This window comes from Eulemur rufifrons, chromosome 16, assembly GCF_041146395.1.
Source record: "Eulemur rufifrons isolate Redbay chromosome 16, OSU_ERuf_1, whole genome shotgun sequence".
Classification (NCBI taxonomy): domain Eukaryota; kingdom Metazoa; phylum Chordata; class Mammalia; order Primates; family Lemuridae; genus Eulemur; species Eulemur rufifrons.
Window position 1 is genome coordinate 71,811,102 of NC_090998.1, and position 13,648 is coordinate 71,824,749.

General features: G+C 39.7%; 1 protein-coding gene across 1 annotated transcript in view; it reads left to right on the forward strand.

The window, feature by feature from the left end:
• PLEKHG7 (pleckstrin homology and RhoGEF domain containing G7) overlaps positions 1-13,648 on the forward strand; it is a 55,080-nt gene that overhangs the window by 39,828 nt on the left and 1,604 nt on the right. The window contains exons 11-15 of the mRNA XM_069490751.1: positions 268-442; positions 1,986-2,101; positions 2,454-2,547; positions 6,846-6,925; positions 10,307-10,460. Of these exons, the coding sequence (XP_069346852.1) occupies positions 268-442; positions 1,986-2,101; positions 2,454-2,547; positions 6,846-6,925; positions 10,307-10,460 (619 nt within the window). The remainder of the gene's footprint in view (positions 1-267; positions 443-1,985; positions 2,102-2,453; positions 2,548-6,845; positions 6,926-10,306; positions 10,461-13,648) is intronic.

Below are 13,648 nucleotides of genomic sequence, written 5' to 3' on the forward strand. Positions count from 1 at the left end.
AATAGTCAATACTACTTCTTAATCCAATCTAAGACCCCAATTGCAGACCCTGAGCTTGGCACTGATAGATAGGTGCTTGCCAAATGCAGTCTAATATGGGCTTTTCAAGAGCAAAGTCCAGTCCGTGGCTTATAAATTTTCCCAACAAGCTCACAAATACATCGTGTCCTTACGGAGTAAAATCTCTAAGAACCGCTCATATCCAGGCCTCTTAGGGCATCCGTGGGAGAGCTGATGTTCTGACATGTCTGCTTTTGCTTTCCCCAGTGGTGTGAGCAGAACGAGCAGTGCAGACGTCTGCACCTGCCAGAGTTGCTGGTGGCTCCACTACACAGGCTTACTCGATACCCACTGCTGCTGAAGAATATCTGGAAAAGGAGCATAGACGCTGCTGAGAAAATCATGATCTACTCCATCAAGGAAAAGGTGGAAAAGTCAATCCGTAAGTCCCTGAGATAAATGAGCTTAATGAAAGAGTTGGGGCCCTTTGACTCCTGGGAACCATCTGGGCTTCCATCCTAGAAGGTAATTCCACTGACCTGAGGTCATGGCTGTCGGAAACGCGGACTCCACTTTGAGTGCGTTGTAAATCAAACACACACAGAACAATGGGCTCCGGTCACATCCTGGCGGACCCTATGAGAACTCTCACACCCGGCTTACACAGGACGTGGTTCTGTCTCCAAGGGTTTCAGAAGTGAGTTCAGGCAGGAAAACTTCTACTTCCCAGATGATGGAAGGCACTTTGTTTTTAACATCCATACTGAACCCACACACAAAGCAAATGGGAATAAACACCAGGGAAAGCGTATCCGGAGGATAAATTACCGGTCATCATTTTTTTTAAATCCCTGAAATCCAGAGCCAATGTAAAAATAATGTCAACCGCAGTCTTTAGAACTGAAACATTGGGGAACTGAGCAAGCCCTAATATGACTTAAGTTTATTTGTGTAGTTCTGTGTAATGGAAACTCAAATAAAGAAGTCCATGATTTATGTCCATAAACCAAGATTTCCTGGTAGGCATTAAAAGGGAACAGTTCAATTGGATAATTATCAGCTGTACAGAAATGGTATTCTTTTTCTTTTGCAAGTTTAAAAATAAAATGACCATTTAGTTGGGATTTCTTTTCTCTTTTTAAATTTTTTATTCAAATTCTAAAATTACCTGAAGAACTGGAATTAAGTTTATCAAGTGAATAAGACAAAAATTCCATTCAAGACTGACTTTTTAAAAACTTAAAAAATAATTTTAAGGGTTATTACTCATTGGAATAGATTTGTGAGAGAAGATAATGGCAGCTCTTCTGGAGATTTCGCAGTAAAATACGGATTCTCACTGTTGAGGGAAAAATCTGTATGGCCTTCCTTTAAGTCTAATACCTTAAAAAGGATGAATTCTCAGGAGTTCCACTAACATCACGATTCCGTGTGTGTATGACTTCCAGTCCATCTTTGCAAAAACCATTTGAAATGCCCAATAGCAACATTGAGAATTTTTTATAAAATGTTGGAAAATTAATACAAACCTTTATAAGAGAAATTGAGTTCTTACCAAAAAGAAATAATCATCCTCATCATGAAGTGAATGTGTATTTTATGGTCAACACAAAAAGATATATTTGTCCTTGTTAGTCTTATTTTTTTTTTTTCTTCCTCTAATTACTGTCTCTGTGGTATAGGGAATAAGAGAAAACTACCAAGGGCTTTATTAGTATTATTGAACTAAAAATGCACAATGCATCTCCAACTTACTGAATTAAATTGGTTAAGCTTCATTTTTCTCTGCAAGAAGCTGACTTCAGATTAGTGAGTTTTCTAAGACACATAAATAAACAGCAAGTAATTTGTCAAATGATCCTAAAATAAAGTTTGACTCCAAAGGCAGCCAGCATCTCTAAAATGATTACTGTGGACCTTGGTTAAAATCTATGCTACAATGTCACATGCATGTAAATATATACTGAATGTGTCTTGTCTTTCAGGGGATCTTGAAGGAAAAGTGAAGTGGCTGGACAATTTCCAAAAATTTAGACATCTACAGGAGATTATAGTGTGGCCTCCGCTTTGGGATAGAGATAAAAGGTTTTTCATTCCCGAGGTACAAAAAAGGACCAATTAGGACTTAAATCCCTTTCCGGAAGTTTGGCATTCAGGTGGAAATACAATAGCCTTAGAAAGTCCCCATCTGTCCACTTGAAGAATAAATCTAGTTTATGACCAAGAAGTGAAGCCTTCCTTCATGGGGCATTGTATGTGGGGAGGCTAACGTCATTGTGACATTCTTGGGATGGTCCTTTCAGAGATTTTCCCATTCTTTCTCAGTCCCATGTCTATCTGCTGGCATTCCCAACTGTTGTGGACTTCCTAGATGGAATTGATTATCCCAGCTCCTTGATCATGTTCTCTTCCAATCACTGACATCTCTTTTATTTTCTCCCTTGTTTCTCAAGTGTTTGAAACACATTTTTAAAGAACACATGGCAGAAAACGTCTTGTCACCAACCAACAGGAACCTTCTCTATGAAGGCAAATTAACTCTTGCAGGTAAATAACTGCTTCCTTTAAAAACTCAACATCTTTGCTACCTTGTAACTTGTTCAATTGCCATTAATTGAAGGGTAGGAGGAAGGACAGCCCCCGAGAGACAAGGCTCCCAGCAAAGGGCATAGAAGGGTGAGTCCTGGAGGCTGGCTGCCTGGCTCACTCCCTGCTTGGCTTTTTGGGCTTGTGCAACCCTTAGGCCAGTGACGGCAACCTCCCATGCTTCAGTTTACCCTTCTTTGTTGAGAGGATTAAATGAGGCAACAGATGGACAAGCACTTGAAAGAATGATTGACACAACATTTGTGCTCAATAAATATTATGACAATCAGAAAGGGCTGCCTAACTACAATAAGATTTGCAATCATTCATTTACTCATTTCTGCACGAACCCTTGATTGGGCACCTGTCGAGCATGAAGCCCTGTGGGATGGGAGGTTGCCTATCTGTGGTGCTGTGAGATCTGGTGGGGAGGTGCTGGGGCGTAATTCCCTACTCAATACATCATGGAGACTCTGCTGTATTCTAGGTGTAGCACTGAGTATCAGGGTAGGACATAATCCCCGCCTGGCCCTGGCAGCTGTCAGATAGGGATGATGGACACATCCGGTGTTTCATATCCAAGCACTTCTTCATGCACTCTTTCCCGTGAGTTATACAGAGAAGTTACCTTTGATCCCATGTTGTAGGCGAGAGATCTGAGGCTCAGGGAGGTTCTGTGCCATGATTGATGTCACCTGGCCAGTAAACGTCAGAGCACCACCTACAGCTCAAGACAGGCTGCCTCTGCCTGGTGGGCTTCCAGAATCACAGCAACTGCCTTGGGAGCCAAACAGAGAGACCCAGCCAGGAAAATGCAGGCAATGAGAAGTCACTGAGTTCTCAGACAGAGAAGTGATAGGATTAAGAGAGTGTTGAAAAAAGAGTTACTATACCAGGATGCAATGCACAAAATGGAGTAGAGGAGACCAAAGCAGAGACCAGTGGAGAAACCAGAAACTCAGCAGCGATCAGGGGGAGGTGAGAAGACTCTGGGCCTGTGGTTACCCAGGCATTGTTGACCTGTAGTCCACCCACCCTCCACTCTCGTTTGGAAAGATAACAATTTTAACTTTTCTTTAATGCTATTTACAATTTCAAAATAATTACATAACAATACCAAATCATAGTAATGAAGCAAAACACAATTCCATGTTCAAACATATATTTTTTCCTACTCCAAAATTGGCCTCTACCTGAAATTATCGGAGATTTTGGTTCCCTCCTTCCCTCTACCTACCCACCTCCCAACACTCTGAGATGCATTGGCCTCTCCTATTGTAAAATGCTAGAAATGGCCATGATAGAAAAGGATAAGTGCAAGAATTATTTCAAAGGCAAAAACAGGAGGCTTTTATGATTGATAAAGTGGATGAAGAAGAAATGAGTCAAAGATGCCTTCAAGCGTTCTAATCTATGTGTCTGAAAGTTCAATAACGCTGTGGGTGGTGGAGATAGTGGAGCAGGAAGTCAATTTTAGGTTTCAGGCTTGGGTATGATGAGAAGCCATGTGGAAGCTGGATGAACATCTAGTGGGTGAAAAGCTACGTCAGATGTGCCTTCACTTGTGACGTGCAGGTGGGAGACTCACCTAAGAAGGAGTCTTCACAGATAGACCCAACTTTTACAGGAAATGCTTCTTGTATGGTCAGATGTGGTAGAATGGGGATGAATACAAAACATCGCTAACACCAGGCACTTGTTTAATGGCATATGCTGTATTAGTCAAATTCTGTCAGAGGAGGACACTCCATATAGTATAGTCTATATGGTATCAAATCAAATTTAAAGCCAATGAGATTTTTACTCAGAGTTGGACATAGAGATTTGATGGGGGTAGGGTAATAGTGTTAGAAGAAACAGGACATATCACTTCTCAGCCTTTTGGCTAAGATGGAGTGAAGAAACAGGACATCATTTTGAATGGAAAAAGCATTGAACCAAGAATCAGGGGAGCTAACACCAATTGTGGGCTTTGGGAAAATTGTCTAAATTTTGTTTACTCTCTTCTGTAAATGTTGATGATGATAATGGTGACGACAATGATGGTGATGTAACCTAACACTTTCCAAATTTCCTCCAGCTTTAAAAAAAACTGTACTATTGTTCTCATTTCCAGAATGTACAAGTTTTCATAACTTGTTTCATAACTTGCTTGGTAGAACACTAGGGCCTCAATAAATGGTAGCTAAAACAATCATTTCCTAGACTAAAGTCTAGGACATAGAAGGTATTTGCTGCCTGTTTGTTAAAATGCAATACTTGAAATTGGAGAAAACAAAGCTATTATTTCATTTTGACAAGGCTCATCAAGCTAATTCATATATGAGTGTCAGAGGGCGGGGAAAACAAATTTAACAGGTCTTGAAGGTTGCTATGGACTGAATTGTGTCCTCCCACCCACACACACAATTCATATATTGAAGCTCTAGCGTCCAGTGTGGCTATATTTAGAGTAAGGAAGTAAGTAAGGTAAATGAAGTCATAAGGTTAGAGCACTGATCCAATAGGATGAGCGTCCTGATAAGAGGAGACACCCTAGGGCTCACTCTCTTTACTGTGTAAGAACATATCTAGAAGGTGGCTGTCTGCAAGCCAGGAAGAGAGCTCTTATCAGGAACTGAATCGTCTAACTTGATCTGGTACTTCCCAGCCACCAGCACTGTGAAATATAAATTCCTATTATTTAAGCCACCCTGTCTATAGTATTTTGCTATGGCAACCTGAACTAAGATAAAAGTCTAGTGTTGTTCCATTCCTAGCCTTATGTATCAGTTGGGATACAGATTAAGGCACTGGAGACAGAGATAGATAACAATCGCCTAAAAAGAGAGTTTATTTCTCTCATGTTAAAGCCCAAGCTATATGACAACTGCACTCCATCAAGTGATTAGAAACCCAGGTTTCTTCTGTCTTCTTGCCATCCCTGGGGTATTGCTTTCTTCTGTGTGGCCTAAGGTGACTCATCAACGTATTTGCATTCTACCCAGTGAGAAAAACAGGAAGGGACAAGACAGCTTAGCCCTACCCTTTACAGATATGACTCAGAAGTTGTGTACTTTTATTCATAGTCCATTGGTCAGAATTCAGTCCCTGGGTCACATTCAGCTGCAGGAGAAGCTGGAAGATGCAGTATTTATTCTTGGTTGATGTGGAATCATGGAATCACTAAAACTCGGGAATTTCATTACTACAGAAGAAAGGGAGAATGATTTTTGAGGGATGACCAGCAGTCTTTACAAAAGTAAAGTTTCTAATAGTGATGGAATATAATTTTTAAAAAATATTCAAAGACTATCCAAATTGAATAAAATACCTGATTTCTCTTCTCTGCAAATATAGAAAGAATCTTGCCTCTCAACTTAAAGTAGGAAAGGAGATAGAAATGAATCCTAAATGTTTTATCTATTAGTTTAATCTTTGCCACGTAGCTTCCAAGGATAAAAGCATATGAGAAAGAACTTCTAGAGCAAGACAAATAAATATAATAAATGGAACAAACTAAAAAAATTTACTGGGTTTTCCTATGTTTGCTTTCAGCACCTGTCACATGATGGCCTTAGCATGGGCTGCCATAACAAAATACCAGAGAACGAGTGGCTTAAACAGCAGAAATTTATTTCTCACAGTCTGGGAAGTCCCAGATCAAGGTCAGCCCTTAATGAGGGCTCTCTTCAGGATGAGGGAGAGTGAGCTCTCTGGGGTCTCCTCTTATTAGAACACTAATGCGACTGGATCAGGGCTCTAGCCTTTTGACCTCATTTTAGTTTAATTACTTTCTTACTCCAAATACAGCCACACTGGGGGTTAGGATTTCACTGTATGAAATTTGAGGGGACACAACAGCATAGTCCATAGCAGTGACAAAATGCCTTTCACTGATAATATGTGCCTTTGCCAAGAACCACCCAGATGGATCGAGAGGCAGAAATACCTCGAGTTCAATTAGTTGATGGATTTGTCCTAGGCTTATTTGAAGCCATTACAAATATCACCCGAGTTATCTTAGAGTCACATGAGATGCATCACAAATACAACTGTCTTTAAAGTTGGAATCTTGGGCTCTAATCAAGTCTGCTTTAGGAAGAAATCAATTCAACATTAATGCAGGCAGTTTTCTGACCTACATGATTGGAGCTCCCTGGTGTGCCATGATACCCACCTTGTTTTGTTTATTAAGGAATTCATTGATTTAAATTAAATTAAAAACTCTTCTACTTCCTGTTTCAAGTCCCCATTTCACCTTCTCTTTCTCTCCTCAGAAAGCACAAGATTCCTAGACGTTTATCTGTTTCTCTTTGATGATTTCCTCTTAGTTACCAAAACTAAGCGTAACAAAAAGGTAAAATGCTGCTATTTCTAAATAAGTTTGCTACATGAGTTTAGAAATATTTCTAGATAAGTTGTGTTAAAAATATAAAATATTCTTATACATCAAATTGGATCTCTCCCTCTAAAAAGTGGAGGCATTATAAAATATTGGCTTTTTTAGTCAGAGAGCGCTGAAGTGAAAAAACAAAAGCAAACTACATCTCTCAAGGCTGTTGAGGGAGGTATACATTATATTAATTTTTTTATTTTTAGTTAGTATGGACACATAATAGCTCTGTATGGGTACATGTGATGTGTTGATACAGGCTTACAATGTGAATTAACCAAATCAGGGCTACTGGGGTATCCATCACCTCAGGCACTTAACATGTCTTTGTGTTGGGAACATTTCAATTCCACTCTTTTAATTATTTTAAAGTATATACTAACTTATGGGTGATTATAGTCACTTTGTTGTGCTATCAAATATTGTTCATTCTATCCAACTATATTTTTGCACACAGTAATCATCCCTTCTTTATTCCCTGCCCCTTGCTACCCTTCCCAGCCTTTGGTAACCATCATTCTGCTCTGTCTCCTTGTGATCAATTGTTTTTAATATTTAGCTCCCACGTATGAGTGAGAACATGTGATATTTGTCTTTCTGTGCTTGGCTTATTTCACTTAACATAACGTTCTCCAGTTCCATCCATGTTTGGCAAATGGCAGGATTTCATTCTTTTTGTGGCTTTATAATATTCCCAATCATCCACTGATGGACACTTAGGTTGATTTCAGATCTTAGCTATTGTGAATAGTGCTACAATAAACATGAGAGTATAAATATCTTTTCAATATACTGAATTCCCCTCCTTTGGCTATATACTCAGCAATGGGATTGCCAGATCATGTGGTAATTCTATTTTTAGTTTTTTGAGAAACCTCCATACTGTTCTCCATAGTAGCTACACTAATTTGCATTCCCACCAACAGTGTAGGAGGGTTTCCCTTTTTCCGCATCCTCGCCAGCATTCATTATTGCCTGTCATTTCATAAAAGCCATTTTAATTGAAGAGGATATTTAACTGAGAGGATATTTCACTGTAGTTTTGATTTGAATTTCTCTGATGACTAGTGATGTTGAACATTTTTTCATATACTTGTGGGGTATTTGTATGTCTTCTTTTGAGAAATGTTTATTCAGATCCTTTGCCCATTTTTTAATCAGAGTATTTGATTTTTTTTCCTATTGAGTGGTGGAGCTCCTTATTATATTCTAGCTATTAATCCTTTGTCAAATGGGTAGTTTGAAAATACTTTCTCCATTCTGTGAGTTGCCTCTTCACTTTATTGATTATTTCCTTTGCCATATAGAAGATTTTCAGCTTGATGTGATCCTGTTTGTCCAATTTTGCTTTGGTTGCCTGTGCTTTGGGGGTATTACTCAAGAAGCCTTTGCCAAGACCAATGTCCTGAAGCATTTACTCAATGTTTTCTTTTAGTAGTTTTCAGGTCTTAGATTTAAGTCTTTAATCCATTTTGATTTGATTTTTGCATACAACAGGAGTCTAGTTTCATTCTGTTGCATATGGCTACCCAGTTTTCCCAGCACCATTTATTGAAGAGACTGCCCTTTCCCCACTTGTGTTCCTGGTGCCTTTGTCAAAGATAAGCTCACTATAGATATGTGGATTTATTTCTGGGTTCTCTATTCTGTTCCATTGGTCTATGTCTGTTTTTATGTCAGTACCATGCTGTTTGGTTACTACAGCCCTGTAGTATAATTTGAAGTCAGGTAATGTGATTCCTCCAGTTTTATTCTATTTGTTCAGTATGGCTTTGGCTATTTTGGGTCTTTTATGGTTCCATATAAATTTTAGGATTATTTTTTCTATTCCTGTGAAGAATGTCATTGGTATTTTGATAGGGATTGCATTGATCTGTGCATTGCTTTGGGTAGTATAGACATTTTAACAATATTAACTCTTCCAATACATAAACATGGAATATCTTTCCATTTTTTTGTGTGAGGAGGAATTGCTGTATGTATTAAGCCATCAGAAATAACTAATGTTTTTTATTCTACTCATTTCTTTACCAAATAACTAGCCTTACACAGACAATAAGATCATAAGACTAGAAATCTCATATCTTTTAATAAGCTAAGCTTCTAGATGGCATTGGTTGGTTGAGCTGGGGGGGGCGGGGAACCTGCAGCCTCAAGGCCACATGTGGCCCTCAAGATCCCCAAGTGTAACCTCTTGACCGGATCCGAACTGCACAGAACAAATCCCTTTGTTGAAAGGATCTGTTCTGTAAAATTTGGATTCAGTCAAAAGGTTGCACTCAAGGATCCAGAAGGCCACGTGTGGCCCCAAGGCTGCAGGTTCCCTTAAGCAATTAAAAATAGGCACCCATTAATCAATCTATGAATAGCTGATTTGTGGTTTGGGAGGGAGTGGTTGTTGGACAATATTAAGAGTCACAGTTTGGGAATTTGTATGGCCTCCTATTTTAGGTTATTCAGACTAGCATGTCTGAACAAGCCAAGTTCTGAAAATCTCTACCCCTTTCAAAAACCTTGATGCTACCACAGCTGACCTTCACTTCAAATAACGGTACAAATCAGAACACATGCATTTAACAGCAGCCCATATTGACAAGGTGATATTCTGGTTTCATGCTTTACAACTTAATTCCAAAGTAAAGACTGTTACTAGTTTACATGTCTCTTTGCTATTTTGTATACAATATATATCATGCAAATAAGAATATTTTACATCCTTTTAAAAATTTTCAGCATCTTATATATTCAATTATTTACAAATTCTAGAGCACGGAATCTAGTTAGAGTTTAGTATTAGATCCCATGCATAGAGTTGGCCTTTCTCATTCATCTAACTCAATACTATAGAGAGATTAAGACATTGGGGATATCTACTGAAAAATAGGAAGAAATTATATGGACAGCTAAAAATATATATACAAAAAATTAGCCAGCCATGGTGGTGCATGCCTGTAGTCCCAGCTATTCAGGAGGCTGAGGCAGGAGGATTGCTTGAGCCCAGGAGTTTGAGGTTGCTATGAGCTAGGCTGATGCCATGGCACTTTAGCCCGGGCAACAGAGCGAGACTCTGTCTCCAAAAAAAAAAAAAAAAAGACATTGGAGATGAAAATCTTCCCATTGATGTGATGGTGATTTATTTATTCAGGTAATTAAACTTGGCGAATCAGAAACACTTTGCTTTAAATCACTATGCTTTGGGGCAATGCTTTTTAGGATCCAGAAAAGATAGTAAGCTAGATTTTAAGCAATTGTTTTTAAGAAATCTATTTGCTTAAGGATGCACTTTAGGGATCTGCAGCAATATTTACTTTCTATTTATCACATTATTTTCCTTATTAATTTCAGAAAGTTGGAGGCTCAGACACTGGTTTAATGTGTCCTTCTCTGACTCCTGAGCTGCAAACAGTAATAAAGGAGGGTGGTTCGTGTACAGTACTCGATCAGCCTATTCCACTAGATAGATTGGTAGTCAAAAGTATTGATCCACTCCACGTGTCAGGTATGTGTTCATTTCCATTATTCAGCTCATCTGTTTGCCATCACACAGTTTTATATTGGCCTTTTTTGGTAGCAGGACATGAATCCAATTAAAGTCTTTGTAAAAGATAAGACTGTGTTCGTATGTGGCTATATATCATTCACTATATAAATTAGTTATTGTGGCCAATGCTCAGATGATCCGGCACTGCCACTTGCTAGCTATCTGACGTCAGGCAAGGCATTTAAATTTTCTATGCCTCAGCTTCCTCTTGGTAAAATAGGGATAATAATATCTACTTCAGTGGGTTTTCATGAGACTTAAATGAAATAATGTATATAATGCAGTCAATAAATGGCAGGTGTTGTTAGTAGTATTATAGTAACATTATTGGTATTAATACTATTACTATTGTTAAAGTACTGGTATACCATGATGTGCTATGCAAGCATATTTTATTATGCTGTAGAAAGAAATATGCCAGAAACTAAATACATAAATATATATGCATGTATACACACACATGCACACATCAGAAATAGATATCATGTTTAATCTTTTATTCAAGCATTTCCTGTGTGTCTCCTGAGAGCCAAGCACTCAGCAGGCCCTGCAGTTACAAAGATGAATAAGAAACAGCCCTCGTCCGTGGGGAGCTCTCAGAATAATGAAAGATCAGTAAATCCTTCGCAGGGAAGCCATGGGACTCTGAGGAACCTGAAGGACATTTGGGCTGCAGTGTTCAGCAGGATGCAGGCTCGTAGACCCGCTGAGGCCAGGCGGGTGGGCATTGCCCTCCTGTTCCACCAGAAGAGCAGGAAAAGGGGGGACACTCACCATTCCCCTCAATTGCCACCCCGGCAGGCAAGCCCAGAGCTTCAGTGACTAGCACAGGACAAACCCACACATACTAGAACAACCTTAAAGAATGGATGAATGAATATGCAAACAATAATAGCAAATATTGATACAGTTATCCTATATAACTAAGCTATATTATATATTAAGTGCTGTCCATATATTAGCTTATGAATGGCTGCAACCTTGCTCTCCACGTGCAGAAGGGAAGCCTCTATCCAGAAATAGAGCCATCTGCCTCCTGTGTCTGTTCTTTCCACGTTCAGTACGATTTGCTGGAAAGTGGCAAGGGCGGGCCTGAAGGCCTCTTGTATTTGATTTGACTGGGAGCAGCCACAGTCTCTACGGGCCGAAGTCTGCACGAGCCAGAGAGCGGCACAGGGGCAGGCCCGAAATGGCTGTGCCCGCTCGCAGCCTCTGCCCGGCCGGGGCGCCCACCTCCAGTGCGGGCCTCCCCCGCGCTCCAGGGACGGCAAGGCGGTCTAGATAGAGCAGATTCGGTACGCAGGCCCAGAAATCACTTCCATTTTGTGATTTGCTATTCAGTTTACTTTTTCATGAAAGAAAAAAATAGAGTGAGAGGCCACCTGTGCCGGAACTCATCCTCTCACTCCCGTGGCTGTCGTTAGAGATTCTGCACGATGGAGACGCCACAGGCCCCGCGAGGAAGGGTGGAAGCAGCTGGGCTGCCAGCAGTTTAGTGGCGGCCCCGCCAGCGCTAAAGCCTGGACTTAGCAGGAAATCCGACATCACGGGCTTACCTTGGGGGAGGCCTGTTTTCTCTCCATTTCTTCTTCTTCTTCTTCTTCTTTTTTTTTTCATGAAAATAATGCCTTTTTAAAAACTATATTTCCACTCTTTTTAGTTTTCTGATTTTTAACTACCGTCTCTTGTTCCTTTTCCCTAATATTTTTCTCGTCCCTCTGGTCTATCGTCCTGAGTGTTCAGGCGTGGTGCAGGGGCAGAGTGGCCGCAGAGTGGGAAAGAGGAGACGGGGACCAAAGAAAGAGATTGAGCTTTCAGGTGACAGGGACCCAATTCAAAATCCTGGCTATGTCATTTACAAGCTGCGTGGCCTTGGAAAAATAGATTTAAGTCTGTTTCCTCATGTGCAAGTGGGAATTAGCTGACCTGTCTTATCGGGTGGCTGTATGGTTTAAAGGACGCAAAATGGAGAAAAAAGTGTGGCACCTGGTATATAGTAAATGCTTTAAAAATGGTGTCAATTATTTTATTAAAATGTCAGGGAAAAAAGAGCTATTCCTGTCCATATATATCTCCTTACTGTATTTTACAGGCCTAGCTATGCCTGGTTCTTTTGCTTATAAAGTCCTTCGTACCAATAGCACAAACCAAACGGATGAGGGATGCCTTGAATAAACTGAGAACTACAGTTACAATTTTTGAGGAAAATGGGTTCCAAAACTCAGCCAAAAACAACCACCTGATCTTTAAAGCCTCACTTGCTACAGGGAATTTATAAGGAGAAAGATCAGGGAGTAAAATAAACATAGCCATATTTTTCCCCCCAGAAAATCATTTTAATAGATATAAGTCCTCTCACCCCAGAGAAGCTGGACAGAATTTCATGACCTGACCTTAACAGACTTTGTTATAGCAGAATTTAGGAATTACGAGGTTTAGGATGTTATGGGTATAATCTGTGATACTGACATAGTTTTTGCAGTTAGGAAAATAAAATCTGGTGTTCACTTGCATTCTGAAATGAGGCCCAACCCCCCTCAAAAAAGTCAGTTAAACTCACAAAATCAACGAGTGAAAACAAGAGCAGTGGACACGCATCAGCTTCATGATCAACCAGGAATAAAAGTTCCTGCCTCTTTCTGCTCCCTAAAGTATTTGATATGGGCAGCAGACAGCCCCGGTTTGGGTTTTTGTTTGTTTCTAAACATTAATTGACTGTAGCAAGAATTATAAACTGCAGAATTTTGTTCCTTGTGTCGTAGTAATAATTTAAGGAGGAGATTTTCATTTTAAGAGCTCCTGCTACATTAAAAAAAAAAAGGGAATCTGCTCTCCCAGTACCTCCTTGTCATTTCTTTGAGACCAGCTAGGAAATGACAGAACAGACTTTCTTTTACAAACACAGAAACCATGCTAACATCCTTTTTGGTTTTGTTTTGTTTCACATTTCACAGTTTGGTACATACTACATTTTCTTTGAGTCACTCTTTTGGCTTTTCTCAGCCTATTGTGAGCCATTCAGGTGGTTTGGTATTTTTGCCACATCTTAATTTGTTTATAAATCTTGTTTTGATGTGACTTTTCTTGAAATACAAAAATAAATTAAATATTTAAAAAATGAGTGGGAGGACAAAGAAGAAAATTAC